Source organism: Eleutherodactylus coqui, chromosome 2 (genome assembly GCF_035609145.1).
Source record: "Eleutherodactylus coqui strain aEleCoq1 chromosome 2, aEleCoq1.hap1, whole genome shotgun sequence".
NCBI classification, from domain to species: domain Eukaryota; kingdom Metazoa; phylum Chordata; class Amphibia; order Anura; family Eleutherodactylidae; genus Eleutherodactylus; species Eleutherodactylus coqui.
The window spans coordinates 17354897-17371454 of record NC_089838.1 but is presented as its reverse complement, the minus strand read 5'-3'; the positions used below and the strand labels follow the sequence as shown (position 1 = coordinate 17371454).

The 16558-nt window shown below is 49.1% G+C and overlaps 1 protein-coding gene across 1 annotated transcript in view; it reads right to left on the bottom strand.

The window, feature by feature from the left end:
* Positions 1–15936, bottom strand: part of FBXW11 (F-box and WD repeat domain containing 11) — a 56934-nt gene extending 40998 nt beyond the window's left edge. The window contains exon 1 of the mRNA XM_066590416.1: positions 15824–15936. Within this exon, the coding sequence (XP_066446513.1) occupies positions 15824–15868 (45 nt within the window). The 5' untranslated portion in view covers positions 15869–15936. The remainder of the gene's footprint in view (positions 1–15823) is intronic.
* Positions 15937–16558: the final 622 nt, after the last annotated feature.

The window sequence follows — 16558 nt, the reverse complement described above, 5'->3', positions numbered from 1 at the left end:
TCAGGCCACCAAGTCAAAAACATAAAGTGATGGGTAGTGCACAAGACAAAGCATACAGATAACAGTACAACAAGAAAGAAGAAAGGCACCTGGAGACATCTGACACTGGGCATGCTCTGCAGGCATCTCAGTGCGCACATGCTCTCTACCAGGTTGGAGCAGCCTAGCCACAAAGACCTTGGCACAGAACACTGCAGGGTGACAAAAAGGAAGGAGAAAAGAAGCCGTTAGATGCCACAAAATCGTTTTTAGGCAGGCAACTTATGAGTATATATTAAATGTATGTAAGAATGGATGAGTAAGGCATGCGTTTAGACTTAAAGAGAGAAGAACTTTAAAGGGGTTGTCTCACGGCAGCAAGTGGGGGTAAGCACTTCTGTATGGCCATATTAATGCACTTTGTAATATACATCGTGCATTAAATATGAGCCATACAGAAGTTATTCACTTACCTTCCCTGCGCTGGCGTCCCCGTCTCGGGTCTTCTGCCTTCGGGTCTGTCCGGCAGCAGCGGCATTCTGGCTCCGCCCCGTCACGTGTGCAGATTCCAGCCTCCTGATTGGCTGGAATTGGCACACGTGACGGGGCGGAGCTACGCGATGACGCGTAGACGGGGCGGAGCCAGAATGGCACATTCTGGCTCCGCCCCCTTCTACGCGGCATCGGGTAGCTCCGCCCCGTCACGTGTGCAGATTCCAGCCTCCTGATTGGCTGGAATTGGCACACGTGACGGGGCGGAGCTACGCGATGACGCGTAGACGGGGCGGAGCCAGAATGCCGCTGCTGCCGGACAGACCCGAAGGCAGAAGACCCTTCCGCGCAAGCGTGTCTAATCGGGCGATTAGACGCTGAAGTTAGACGGGGCCATGGAGACGAGGATGCCAGCACAGGGAAGGTAAGTGAATAACTTCTGTATGGCTCATAATTAATGCACAATGTACATTACAAAGTGCATTAATATGGCCATACAGAAGTGTATAGACCCCACTTGCTTTCGCGAGACAACCCCTTTAACATAATGGAATTCAACTTCTGCTGCCACTACTACCTTCATATCCACATCTCGGAACGTGAACATATATTAGCAGGGTGTATTTTAAGTAGTTCTATATTAGGGCTAATTCACGTTTGTCTGTGTTGTGTCCGCTAAAAAATATCCAGACGGCACACGGACATCGTTCATATGCTCTCTGAACGTCACGGATCTCCTAACATTGAACGGGCTATTCCCAACCAAGGAAGTGAACCAATAGAGCGCATGTGCTGAATATTCACATTGGCGGTTATGGGTCCTTGTTGGACAAGGACAGCACACAGACGTGAAGCATGCCCCAAGGCCACGCTCAGATTACAGTATTTCGCCTCTACATTCCACTTTTGGCTTTGACTTTGAAATACTATGGCCGCCTGCAGACGGCTGGGTCGGATCCCCGGCGAGAAATCTCGCAGCGGGATCCGACCCGCGTCCCTGCACGGTCTGGTCTGGCTCTCACCTGCTCCCGCGGCTCTGTGGTGACAAGTCGCGGCCATCTGAATAGGATTGCGTTTCATAATGCAGACGGGCACAGGCGGAAATTCTGTGGGAAATCACGCCCATGTGAAGGGGGCCTATGAGAGAAAGTTTAAGGCCGGTTCCTCACGGCATTCTTTTCATCAGGGAGTGGGTCCAAAAAACTGAAGAGGCGCAAATCTTTCATTATACTTTCTCTGATTAAGTTCTACTACTAATCCAGACGTGAAATATTGACCGTGTGTAGATGGCCTAATGGAGAGAGATACTGTGCTTTGGATAGACTCCTAGTCACACAGCCGTAGCGTCGTTAGCACTTGTAAGCCAACACTAGAAGTAGGTCCGGGCACCGAAGGAAGTGCAAATATTTCTACTGTACGTTCTCTGTGTAGTCTCCTGGTTTTGGCTTAAGGGACAATCACAAGCCGCAAGTAGTGAAAAACCATCAAAACAGAATTCTGGCAGAGACCCGTGACAGAACCTCAAACTATCACTTTCTAAAACGGAGACCAATAAGGTTTGCGTTCCAGCAGCTTTCCATCAGTTTTCAGTATTTGTGCCGAAGAGAAAAACTGGGTTGACCATGTCATTCTCTCTGGTACCATCGCCGGAAACTAACAGAGAGCTGCATAAATGGAGACCTTATTGATCGACCGTCGATTAATTCTATCTGAATCACGTTTGTTGATTCAGACGCACCCTGGGGCGCAATTACAAAAAAACCAAACACGTGAATGTCCCTTTACACATGCAAAATACTGTCATGCAAGAGTGACCCAGTGTTATTATCAAGTCCATAGCAAAAACACAAAAATGTCTACATATGTAGCATTTTTTTTTTTTTTTTTTTAGCTCTTTTTAGCATTTTTGCGATCAGTGACATTTTTATCAAAATGCAGTGTGGTCTTAAGTGTCGCCCCTTTTTATGGCTTTTTTCTCCATATACCTTTCAAGAAAACGGCAGGAAAAATACCTGTAAAAGATGACAGAATAGAAACGCCACTAAATGCCCCATTTGTTACTGTTGTGATCGGCTCGGGTCCCAGGAAGTGGATCCCCATCAGACACTTAACCCCCCTCATGTACATAATAGACAAGTGTAGAACTTGGCACAATCCTTTACAGGATTTCTCCAGTGCAGAGTTTTCTTTTTTTTTTTTTTACCCCCCTTTCAAAAAGGCAGGGAAGAAGTGGAAATAATAAAATAACCAATACTCACCTGTGTAGCCCACCGCCACGCTGGTGCCCTCCGCCAGTCTCTACTTTCATGCAGCTGATCAAGTGTCATGTAAATACAAGCCAACCAATCACAGGTCTTAGCGGTTATAACCTCCGCTGATTGGCTGTAGCAGTCACGTAGTTATAGGGCACCTGATCTGCTGCATGCGTGTAGTTAAGAGACAGAGAATGATGCAGGCGGTTGGCCATTTTCTGGCATTCTCCGCCTTTAAATAAAACCATTAATACACTGGACAACCCCTTTAAAAATATCCTAAGAAGCAAACATCAATTAGTAAAATTCAATGAGATTGCTGATGTACAATGATCTAAAGCCTTGTAAACCGTCTATTCGAACCGTGCAGAACAATAAAAAGTTACTGTTTAAATAATATCCTCCCATTCTTTTGTCTACATGGTTAGAGATCGCCAATAAAACAATCCTGTGTATACAGACCCTGCTGCAGACTGCTGGGACGATCCCCATCAAAATGAACAGGATGCTAATTTGCATGGATTTAATGAGAATAGTTATGGATTACATGCCAAATCCAAGGCAAAACACACTGTGAGAAGGACATTAAAGGGCTCACCTTTGAGCCCCATAACATAGTACGTTCCTACACCGTGTCCCCGTGGGTGAGGACCATAACATACGATGTGTCCCGTGGGGGAGACCTATAACTATAACATAGGACGTTCCTGTGCCGTGTCCCCGTGGGTGAGGCCCATAACATAGGACGTTCTTGAACCGTGTCCCCATGGGTGAGGCCCATAACATAGGATGCTCCTGCACCGTGTCCCCGTGGGTGAGGCCCATAACATAGGACGTTCCTGCACCGTGTCCCCGTGGGTGAGGCCCACAACATAGGACGCTCCTGCACCGTGTCCCCGTGGGTCAGGCCCATAACATAGAACGTTCCTGCGCCGTGTCCCCGTGGGTGAGGCCCATAACATAGGACGTTCTTGAGCCGTGTCCCCGTGGGCGAGGCCCATAACATAGGACGTTCCTGCGCCGTGTCCCCGTGGGTGAGGCCCATAACATAGGACGTTCTTGAGCCGTGTTCCCCGTGGGGGAGGCCCATAACATAGGACGCTCCTGCACCGTGTCCCCGTGGGTGAGGCCCACAACATAGGACGCTCCTGCACCGTGTCCCCGTGGGTGAGGCCCACAACATAGGACGTTCCTGCACCGTTTCCCCGTGGGTGAGGCCCACAACATAGGACGCTCCTGCACCGTGTCCCCGTGGATGAGGCCCACAACATAGGACGCTCCTGCACCGTGTCCCCGTGGGTGAGGCCCACAACATAGGACGTTCCTGCGCCGTGTCCCCGTGGGTGAGGCCCACAACATAGGACGTTCCTACGCCGTGTCCCCGTGGGTGAGGCCCACAACATAGGACGTTCCTACGCCGTGTCCCCGTGGGTGAGGCCCATAACATAGGACGCTCCTGCACCGTGTCCCTGTGGGTGGGGCCCATAACATAGAACCTTCTTGAGTCGTGTCCCCGTGGGTGAGGCCCATAACATAGGACGTTCTTGAGCGGTATCCCCGTGAGGAAGGCCCATAACCTAGGACGTTCCTGCGCCGTGTCCCCGTGGGTGAGGCCCATAACATAGAACGTTTGTGCGTGAAGTCGGAGCGTACACAGCGCGACTCCTCTCCTGTCCTGTGCGAGCATTCTCCCAATCATCTCTATGGCTGGGCGCGGGCACAAAGCAGTCTAAAAAGCGTCCTGCTGTCCACGTGCCAATTACATGGGGACATAGCACAGGAACAGAGCACCTGGTGAGTAGGATAAATATGCCAGCTTCCCCTTCATTCATCCTTCACATGAATGTTCAGACTTTATCATGTTTGGTGAAAAGCAGCACCCCCCCCCCCCCCTCACACTAAAGGCTCATCTACATGATCGCTCAGAAAATTGTTCAAACGTGGAAAAATCGTTCGCTTTTCGTTCATTTTATGTAGGCGTAAAAATCCCTGTTTGCTCATTCACCTATGCAGCGATTGTGAACGATTTCTTGTCTGGATGCACCAACAATGTATCTGCCGGTATAAACAGACTGCCTGAGCCAACTCGGCATAAGTCGCTTTTCAAATGCAAAATCGGCTTGTCTAAATGGACCCTTATGGGGCCTAGGATTGTAAGGATCAACGATCTTCCTCCTGCTTGACACAACCTACTTGCATTACTGAGCAGCGGTCAGCTGACTATTGCCACTAAACAACCAGGATGTGCCTTCTTTCTATTGGAGGTCAGCAACACATGCGTGCTGGGCATTATAGAACGCCAGTGCTAGCGCCACATCCGCCCTCTGCCAGCTCCCTATACTACCGCTCCACTGAGGGGATGCGGCCCTCTCCAACCCTGGGCTCACACGAGCGTATGGTAAAATACAGTGTTTTACCGCTGTGTATCACTGCGATTGCTTATGCCTGCGCACAACGGCGTATCTCATGCACGCTGTCCTGCACTGGTTTCCTTGTATTGTTTCCTAGCAACATGCGTTTAAAAAGGCCGCATATACGCACCCTTAGAGAACAATATGATGCGTGCGTAATATGCAATGAAGTTACACGCCTGTGAGCCCGGCCTAATATGCAGCAGTCCCTGAGCCGGCGGGTAGAGACTGCTGCTATGATGTGTCTATGCACTGCTCTATATACCAACTCTCTGTAGCACAGATTGAATAATGCCTCTGCAGCGCCATCTATTGGAAGGCAGCATTCCTGCAAGTCAATGTCAGACCTTTTAACAGGCCTTGTAACAATGACTGGGAATACAAGCCAGAGTCTTCTCCAGAAGGGATAGCTAAGCGTGCATGGACACCGGTCCGGGGATTTTTGCCCCTCATCGGTGTACAGTAGGTGCTGGCTAGTTGACAAACCTATAATGTTGGTTGTGAAGAGTAACCTAGTAACCTAGTAAAGAGTAACCTAGCAGAGCACCTAGTAAATTATAAGGCCAGCAGCGACAGCGTATCAAAATAGTGAATTTGACACCTTTTTATTTTACCCCCTTCCCTGAGGATCCATGCACAAGTCCGGGCGCTGCTCAATTTACAGAGAGGCAGAACACTGACGGGTCCCGTTCCTCATCCAGGAATTGGCCACGTATAGGACATGCCACAGGTTTTTCCACGTGACCCAACCGTCCATCTGAAAAAACATCAATGTTCATGTCCTCACAGGCATAATGGGGTTATATGGGTTAGCATGGACAGCACAATCCCAAAATACACTGGGGTGAAGAAGGCTTAAAGAGAACCCGCCGCCTGCCCACAGCACCATAAACTTACTTATGGTGCCGTTAGGGCAGATAACAGGGAGCTGGGTGCCGCACGCTGGCAAATTATCTGGCCCTTTTCAGAGCCCCGTACATGCACTCTCCCGTGGACTTGAACTGGTGCGCACAGAAAGTCAGATTTTCGGCCGATGCATGGACTTTACAGGCAGGCACCAAGTGCAAACCAGGCAGGTATGGAAAATAGAGAGCCCGACTGTCACCTGCCCCAATGGCACCATGTTAGCTTATAGTGCTTTAGACAGGTTCCCTTTAAATTTAGGGGGGGAAAATGTCAAACACAACCCATTTAACCCTCGATCACTAGGCATTAGCCTCGCAGATGCTCCCTGAGCCGTGGTTGTGGGAACGGTTCGGTACTGTGACTTTGAGGAGGGATATTAGAGAAAGTATCCTAGATATTTTAAAGTGTCGGGCGAGTACTTCTCAATCCCAGCCAAACAAATGCAAAGTTTGCGCATTTTGTTCATCCCAAAGGCACAGGATGACGGCGTTCTCCTGCCGCTCCTGCAGCGAGGCCGTTTGTGGTGAACACACTGGTCCAGTTTGCAGAAACTGCACGCATATTATAGGCAATGAATAGTCATTCGCAAGTGCGAACGGGGCAAGAAAAATAGATGGACTTTAATTGACTCCATTCATTAGGCGGTGGAATTCCGCTCGTCACCCCGGCCTAAATGGACCCTAAGAGCTCATTCACATGAAATGTGCGCACAAGACGCAGTCAACAGAACCCATTGATTTCAACAGGTTCGTTCACATGAGCGGATTTTTTTCACGCGACGTGCAAGGATACATGGCATGACCTATCTTGGTGCCCATTGAAATCTATATGGTGCCCATTGACCTATATGGTAAGTGCCCATTGAAATCCATGGACGTGCATAAATGTACACGACTTACCGCACACATACGATAAAATCAATGTGATTTTGTGAGGGCAAACGCGCGGTGCATTTGCAGTTACGCAAACACACGGCGTATGTGTGCGGCCAAAATGGCCTTGTGAACAAGCCCTTCAGAGGAGATTCTGCTGCCCCATCACAGAGAATTCTGAGCGGTGCAGCCTGCGAATCCAGTACTGCGGGAAATACACGGTGAAATGACAAAAAAATAAATAAATCACAATGTACTTGAAGCGGGCTCCCTCTGTCAGCACACTCTGTGCGATTATGGTGTGTCAATGTGAAGCCCAAAAACTGGGTGCCTAACAATGGGCCCAACTTTACTGCAAGCTTCTCTCTATTAAGCCATGCGAGAGGCACTGCTTAATAGTTTGCCTGTCCAAACCATGTACGCAGGCAGTAATGTGTGGGAATATTAAGTACCAAGTATTAGACATTTCATAAGAGGTCCAATTTATAATAAAACTTACAAAATAAAATCAAAACACAAAACAATTTCTTCAATAAAAATAATTCCGTTAAGTTTACCATAGAAAGTACATATTTGATGTCACAACTGTAACAACCCATAAAATGAAGTTACCGTATATACTCCAGTATAAGCAGAGTTTTTCAGCACAAAAAAATGTGCTGAAAAAGCCCCCCTCAGCTTATACTCGAGGTAAAAAAAAAAAAACAACAAAAAAAACCCTTAATACCTCACCTATCAGCCGCCGTCTGTGTCCCCGGCGGTGCGGCCAGCTGATGTATTCTCCTCCCTGGCTTGCTTTTAAAATCCCCGCCGTCAGCGCTGTGTGATTGGATCGAGCGACGGCCAATTACAGCCGGCGCTGAATAAACCAATCACAGCCATTCAGAATGACATCACTGGCTGTGATTGGTTTATCGAGCGCCGGCTGTAATTGGCCAACGCTTGATCCAATCACAGCGCTGACGGCGGGGATTTTAAAAGCAAGCCAAGGAGAAGACAGCGAGGAGAAGAATGCAGCAGCTGGTCACAGCGCCGGAGAGAGCCTCGCGTCGGGGACACAGACTCCGGCTGATAGGGGAGTATTGCTTTTTTTTTTTTATACCTACTATATACTCGAGTATAGCTCGGCTTATACTCGAGTCAATAAGTTTTACCAATTTTTTGTGGTAAAGCGTATTGACTCGGCTTATACTCGGGTCGGCTAATACTGGAGTATATACGGTAACTTGTTGTTCTTACTGCGCAGCCAATAGTAAAGCAAAATGGTGACATTGCTCTATTTCTTTAAACAATCCTACCCCCCCCCCCCCCCCAAAAAAAACAAAACAAAAAAAAACACAACCTATAAATAAATAAGTTACATCGTCTGTAAAACAGCACCAATAGAAACTTCAAGCTGACAAAAACAAGCCCTTATGACGGCTCTCTTACATTCTAGCAGGGATGGCCCCTGGTCAAGAGTCAGAAGGCGAGGGAGGCTCTTCAATGTTGTCCACAGATACTTGTTGAACTGGGTTATCTACTTGACTAATTACAGCATGGATAAGGCTTGTATTATCGCTCTCACCAGTGTGCAGGAGCCCTATCCAGCTGTGATTCACGGCCTGATATCACTCCCGCAAACATTCTAAACCCCTAGATGTGAGGAGTTTTCATATGAAGACAGCCTCGCACCCCTGCAGGAATCCCTTCATCCCATTGCCTTCAATGGGGCGGCAGCAGCAGCGCCAGCCCCATTGAGAGCAATAGAAGATCGCGATCCTCTGCTGCAGCTGTGACAGCAGGCAGGGGATTTCTTCATCCCCACAGGGAGTCCTCTCATCACTGAACACTGGCAGGGTGTTGAGGGATGAAAGGACACCCTGCAGGTCTGAAGGAATCCCCTGCCGCTGCTATCACAGCTGCAGCAGAGGATCGCGATCTTCTCCCATTGCTTTCAATGGGACCGGCGCTGCTGCCGTTGACGATCCAGTTGTAGGCAATGGGTGAGAGATTGTGAAAATAATTTTTTGGGGTTGGTTTTGTTATTTTGTAATGTTTTTTCACTTATTTTTGTAACTTAAATTAAAATGTAAATTTTTTTTTTAATATAAACATCAATGTTTTAGTACATCCCCCTGTTCTAACAGGGGGCACCACAGCTTTCTTTATTCACTACATAGTTTTCATTGAACACTATGAAAAAGAGAAAGCAGAACTAGTTAAGAACTACTGCTGTCTTCTCCTCCGGGTCCTCGACTGACTAACAGCCAAGGACCCAACCTGCTCCTGCAATTGCCTGGGATTAAAGCCTAGGACCAAGGGCTGTAAATTTTGGGCCCTTGGTCCTTTCGGGTTAAACAATTGGATTTTTTCAATGCATTCATCAGTTTTACATACATGTTATGATGCCCCTATGCCCAGGTATCATTTTTCCATACGTGTTATGATGCCCACTGGTGTTGATTTGCCCTCAGCGCGCTTATTGGATAGCCTGCACTTTAACAGGAATCACTCCAGCAGCTGCTTACAAGAGGATCTGGTTGGTGATAATTAGCCACACCAGCAATAGACTAATTATGTGGACACATTGCCTGATCCAACTAGAGGAAATTAATATTTCGGTCATTTTAACATTTGCTTACTAACACTTACTAAGCCTCTTAACAGTTTTGTCGCACTCTGTGCCTTTTCCTTGTCTTGAACCGTTGCCCATAACTGAACTATATACCCAGGACCAGGCTGTGCTAATGCTGTGTAACTGCTAAACTGTCCCCCCAGAAACACCAACAGGAGCGCACACATCCTTCAGTACTAGTGACTCCCCCACATGGTGCAAACAGATACATAACTTTACATTCACTTTTGGGGCATTTAATCCCCTTTAGAACCATCATTGACGGTGGCAATAGCGCACGGGCTTAATTTTTAAATGGAAGAGGGGGGGGGGGGGCAGACGATAAAACCTTGTTCACGGGTATTTGAGACTGAAGCCTGTGACCCGTTTGGAGCGGGGATTAGGGAGGCCATATATTGGTCAAACCCTTACATGTTTCGTCAGGATCATCAAATGTGTATGAGGACCTCCCGCCTGTCCCCGGCAGCAGACATTGGTGGAGAAAAGGATTTTGTTCTCAGGAGATAAGCGGCGTTTGGTAATGGATTTCTAGTTTCTCCACCTACTACATGCGAAATACCTCAGCTAAGCGTACCCGTGTATGGGGGCCGCAGGAGCGTTCAGCCCACGGCTCTCATATACAGACAGTGTAAGGGAGGGCTAAGTGTGCACGTGTATTGGGGCCCACGGCTCTCATATACTGTATATATGGGCAGTCTAAGGGAGGGCTAAGCGTGCACCTATATGGGGGGCCACAGCTCTCATACTATATAGACGGACAGTCTAAGGGAGGGCTAAGCGTACCCGTGTATGGGGGCCGCAGGAATGTTCAGCCTACGGCTCTCATATACAGACAGTGTAAGAGAGGGCTAAGCGTGCACGTGTATGGGGCCCATGGCTCTCATATACTGTATATAGGGACAATCTAAGGGAGGGCTAAGCGTGCACGTGTATGGGGGCCCACAGCTCTCATACTATATAGACGGACAGTCTAAGGGAGGGCTAAGCGTGCACGTGTATTGGGGCCCATGGCTCTCATACTGTATATAGGGACAGTCTAAGGGAGGGCTAAGCGTGCACGTGTATTGGGGCCCATGGCTCTCATATACTGTATATACGGGCAGTCTAAGGGATGACTAAGCGTGCACGTGTATGGGGGCCCCTGACTCTTATATACTGTATATACGGTCAGTCTAAGGGAGGGCTAAGCATGCACATGTATTGGGGCCCCCGGCTCTTATATACTGTATATAAGGACAGTCTAAGGAAGGGCTAAGCGTGCACGTCTATGGGGGCCTATGGCTCTCATATACTGTATATACGGATAGTGTAAGGTAGGGCTAAGCGTGCTGTGTATTGGGGCCCCCGGCTCTTATATACGGGCAGTCTAAGGGAGGGCTAAGCGTGCGCATGTTTTGGGGCCCCCGACTCTTATATACTGTATATAAGGACAGTCTAAGATATGGCCAAGCGTGCCCGTGTATGGGAGCCGCAGGAGCGTTCAGCCCACGGCTCTCATATACTGTATATACGGACAGTCTAAGCTAGGGCTAAGCGTGCACCTATATGGGGGGCCACAGTTCTCATATACTATATATATATGGACAGTCTAAGGGAGGGCTAAGCGTGCACCTGTATGGGGGCCCCCAGCACTCATATACTGTATATACGGGCAGTCTAAGGGATGGCTAAGCGTGCACGTGTATGGGGCCCACAGCTCTCATATACTGTATATACGGACAGTCTAAGGGAGGGCTAAGAGTGCACGTGTATGGGGCCCATGGCTCTCATATACTGTATATACGGGCAGTCTAAGGGATGGCTAAGCGTGCACGTGTATGGGGCCCACAGCTCTCATATACTGTATATACGGACAGTCTAAGGGAGGGCTACGCGTGCACGTGTATGGGGGGCCCACAGGTGTCATATACTGTATATACGGACAGTCTAAGGGAGGGCTAAGCGTGCACGTGTATGGGGCCCACAGCTCTCATATACTGTATATACGGACAGTCTAAGGGATGGCTAAGTGTGCACGTGTATGGGGGCCCACGGTTCTTCTATACTGTATATATGGACAGTCTAAGGGAGGGCTAAGCGTGCACGTGTATGGGGGCCCACAGCTCTCATATATTGTATATACAGTCTAAGGGATGACTAAGCGTGCACGTGTATGGGGGCCCCCGGCTCTTATATACTGTATATATGGACAGTCTAAGGGATGACTAAGCGTGTATGGGGGCCGCAGTAGCGTTAAGCCCACGGCTCTCCTATACTGTATATACGGATAGTATAGGGTAGGGCTAAGCGTGTATGGGGGCCCACGGTTCCTATATACTGTATACACAGACAGCGTAAGGGAGGGCTAAGCGTGCACCTGTATGGGGGCCCACAGTTCTTATATACTGTATATACAGACAGTGTAAGGAAGGGCTTCACCTAATGCCCCGTTTACACAAAACAATCATCATTCATCAAATCATTCAAATAAACGCAACTGAACGATAATCTTTCAGTTTAAACGCGAGCCGACGATTGGACGACGAGTGCTTCTAACACTGCGCTGAATAAACGCTGTATGTTCTGTTTTAGTATGTGGCAGCACTTTTTACCGCATCACCCACTGCAATGATGGGTGGATAAAAACCCTGCCGAACGCCATCCTAAAACACTGAAAAACGCTGCCTTTTTACAAACGCCCGTGTGAGCGCGGCCTTATTGTGCCATTCAACCACCGATCATTCAGCGTTTCACATAGGAATATGAATCAGTAAGGGTAAACGCACACGAGCAGAAATTACGTAGTGAGATTTCCCGCAAAACTTCTGCCCGTGCCCGCTGCCAGGGGATCGCATTGGTTTATACAATCCTATTCAGACAGCCACGATTTCACCGCGTGAAACAAATCGCGGCATGTCCTTTTTCTGTGCGAAAGTGGCAGAGGCCCGCGCAAAAACGTCAGCGCTGGTGCCACGGATCACAAGTCGCATCTTGCTGCGAGAATTCTGGCAGCGAGATCCGACCCGGCCGTCTGCATTCACCCCAAGTCCTCGAGGACTGTATGAGTCAACAAGAACCGTGCAGTCTAAACAAGGACGACATCGCCAGCTCGTTCCATTGGGCAAACGTGAATCGCAAGATCCTGGCGCTGTATAAAAGGGCCATTAGTCGGTGGTGTGCGTTACAGCGCACGTTGTGGGTCCCATGCTGACTCCTAGCATTTGTGCCAGAAAGAATAGGGCCTTTGTACACAGATGCCCAACAGGTTGTCCCGGCAATAATCATTCCTGTGCTTGTACACAGTAACTGGCATCGCTAGTGAATGGAGGCCCCGGGGATCGTTCTGGCTGGCCGCCTTCATGCACAGTAAACAGGCAGTCCTTCATAAGTGAACTACCTGTTTAGATGGGCTGATCAGTCATTCAGTTTTCTGTATGCAGAAATTGAATGACGAACGAGAAGCGAACGAATCCTCATTCAGTCAGGCGTGCATTCACACTGGACATACAAACGATTCATCAGCCCATAGTGTGTAAAACGGCAAGCGCTTTCGGCAATAATTAAAGGGGTTGTCCAGCCTAGAATGTTTTTTGACCCATCCTCAGAACATCTCATCCATAGTTGATAGGCGAGGGTTCCCAATAGTCAGCTGTAGGGAGCCAGAAGCGGATAGAACCCCATACATTTTGCAGCCACCCAGATTGATATTGCTGACTCCCACTCCATGGGTATTGCACCTGCAATACCAACCTGGGCTGCGGGAAAGCCTATAGAAGTGTCTGCTTCCGGCTCTGTACTCTGACAGCGGCCCAGAGAACAGACGACTGTCGTGGGTCCCACGTGGTGATCAACTACTGATGTGACGCGGATAGTTTGAGGCTGGACACCCCTTGAATACCTTAAAGACACAGTGAATTTTGGGCATAGGGACGCAACAATTTTTGGGGGATTTTCATCTCCGCTTTTCAAAAGCCAGAACTTTTTTACTTTTCCATGGGCGTGGCCCTATGAAGGCTTGTTTTTTGCGTGGCATACTGTCATTTTTATTGGGACCGTTTTTGGGTGCATTTGATGTATTGTAAAGCATTTTTGATTTTTTTTTTTTTTTTTTTTTTTGAGAGCAAGGAGTGAAAACAGATTGTACGGTTTTTTTTTTTTACAGCGTTAATCCTACAGCATCAACAGCACTTTACATTTTTTCTGCTGGTCGGTATGTTTACAACAATCCCAAAAATTTTATTTTTTAAGGTTTTTCCACAAAAAAAACCCTTTTTTTGGGAAATAATTATTTTTAAATCGTTGCATTCAAAGTCCCATAACTTTATTTTCCCATGGACAGAGTGCTTGTGTGATGAGCTGTAGATTTTATCTGTACCATTTTGGGGTACTTATGGCTTTTCTGATTACTATTGTGGTTTTTTTTTTTTAAACACATACTTTTGATATCTCTGTAGGGGACTCGAACCATAACCTCCATGATCACTAGGATAAGGCATTGCAGGATGTCTGTACGGCAATCGCAAGTCAGGAGGCCAGTATCTGGCGTCCTGTTGCCATGGCAACCCATCAGCCCACCGTGATTACATTGCGTGGGGTCTGAAGACGTCACAAACGGCGCCCCAGCCAGGACGTATTACGTAGGCCACGGTCACACGGGGGCGGATTCCCAGCGGAAATGTCGCGGTTTGGCCACAGCGAAAAACCGCGACATTTCCGCCAGGAGAGCGGCTGCTTCAAAACCCGCGGCGGTTTTGAAGCGGCCCGGCCGCTCGCTCTTCCACTGCGGCCGGCACTCCCATAAAGGAGAGAGCGGCCGCAACGGAAAAACTAAAAATTAACATGTTGAGGTCTGTGAAATCTCGTCCACATGGCTGGCTAATCCCAGGATTAGCGGCCGCATGCGGATTTGCCGCGGCGAAATTCCGCACGGAATTTCCGCGGCAAATCCGCCTGGTGTAAACCCAGCCTAAATGGGCTTAAAATATAGTTAGAACTAGGCTGTTTTTCACACCCGCAGCAGGGGGTCCCGCTTTCCTGCTCCATTCGGGGGGCCAAGCAGGTCTGTCTTATGACTGATCCTTTGATCACAATGGGGTCCGCTCCGCTGACACCGGAAAAAAAATGGTGAGATCTCTCCATTTCTTCTGATATTTTGCGCCGCATCTGTGTCGGAACCGCCAAAAAAAACGGAAGTTCCATCCCAGATGTGCGCACGACACCGATTGATCGTTCCAACGTATGACGTCATCGCTCGCTCGGGCCGCCCGCTTATACAGGCAGACGCTGCCAACGAGAAATCGCTCAGGTTTGCTGTATACGGTGCTGAACGAGCGCCATTTACACCAAACGTGAACGCGCCAGCGATGACTACTATGCCTGCAGAGAGCGATCAGGCGGTTTTTACCGCCGCGGTATAACACTCCCATTAAAATCAATGGGGCCTCGCAGACATGCGTTCCATTGCAGCGCACTTTCCACCGCCGCGACTTTCGAGCCCTGTCCGCTCTACTTTCGGTCATTTGGCGCACCTCATCGCCCGTCACAACGCACTAACACACGCCGCGAGCTGCGGCCGACAACTAAAGTAACATGGTGGTACTTCTCTGTGTAAGCGCAGCCTTACCATTCGTCAGCGCGAACGATTATCGTTCCGTATAAACCCCCGTTGGTCCTCGTATTAACAATTGCGCGCCCCTATACAACTTACATGAGGCCAGTTTAACCAAATCATACCCATCGACTTGATTGGCACCAAATCAGTTCGACTGAAGACCTCGCCACGTTTTTTTTTTCCCCAAGCATCATTAGTAGTTTTGCGCAATTTGAGGCATTTAGCGAATTCACACGATTTAAAGTTGTTGCTGCCAAACCACAAGAAAAAGCGATGAAAAGACAGAAAACCAAAAAAAAAGGTATGAGGGGGCCCAATGGAAGGAGCAGCCATGGCCCCCACTGTCATCCCCCCTCCTCCATCACACTATGGCGGCCGGGGCGCCGAGCAGGAGTGTCGTCACTCGCCGCCATCCATTGTGGAGGCTATGCGGCAGTCTAGCAGGGGGAGCGGCCCCTCCTCTGCCAGCATGGGCCTACAGCACAGCGCCCGGTGGCCGCCGCCTCCGCCGAGCACCGCTGTCACCGCCGGATACACGGCGGCTGGGGAGGAGGAGGACGCAAGGCGGAAACTGTGTGAGGGGAGAGCGCCGAGCGCACAGCCCAACTGCTGGGGAGGAAGCCCCACGGCGCCTCCCAGCGACAGGGACCGTAAAGCGCCCCCCGGCCGGTGTGTGTGGCGGCAGCGGCGCCGCCCGTACTTACCATCAGCTCAATGGTTTTATCCTCTATCACTGAGTCAGGCTCCATGATCTCATACACCGAGACTGAGAGTCTCCCCTTCCCCCCACCCCGAGAAACGCAGCAAAAGCAGGCGGAAGCTCGACGCACAGACGTGATGACGTGCGCGTCACATGACCGCCTGTAACTAGGTGGACGGTGTGGGCTTGGTTGCTAAGGGCCGTGGTAGATAGGAATGGATGTAGGAGGCTAGACTAGTATCAGTGTTGTGGAGTGGGAGGAGTGCATCAGTAGGGCCCAGTGAGATATAGAAGTAATGGAAGCATCAGGGGCGATCGCAAATGTGTCGCGAGAAAATAGCGACAAAAATCGCATCTTCACTGCGATTTGTGAGCGACAGCGATGTTTTTTTTGGAGAACGATCTCGCATCGCCCGTGATCAAATTGCGCAATTTTGCAAAACTCAATGGCACTTTGTAATGTCAGAATCGCACGTTTGCAGCGTTGCGATACGATAAAAAGAAGCCTCCATAGCAATACATGGGTGATAAAGCTCCACGCATCGCAGAAAGATAGAGCGTGCCGCCATTTTTTATCCCCCCAACATCGCATCAGTGAAAACATTGCAGACGGGAATAAAACCCTTGTAAATCATTGGTTTCATATTCCGCTTTTTTACTGATTCTCGCTGCAGGCGAAAATTGCGAGATTTTCTCGCCTGTGGGAAACCACCCTAGGTAGACGCCTTTACACTGGCAA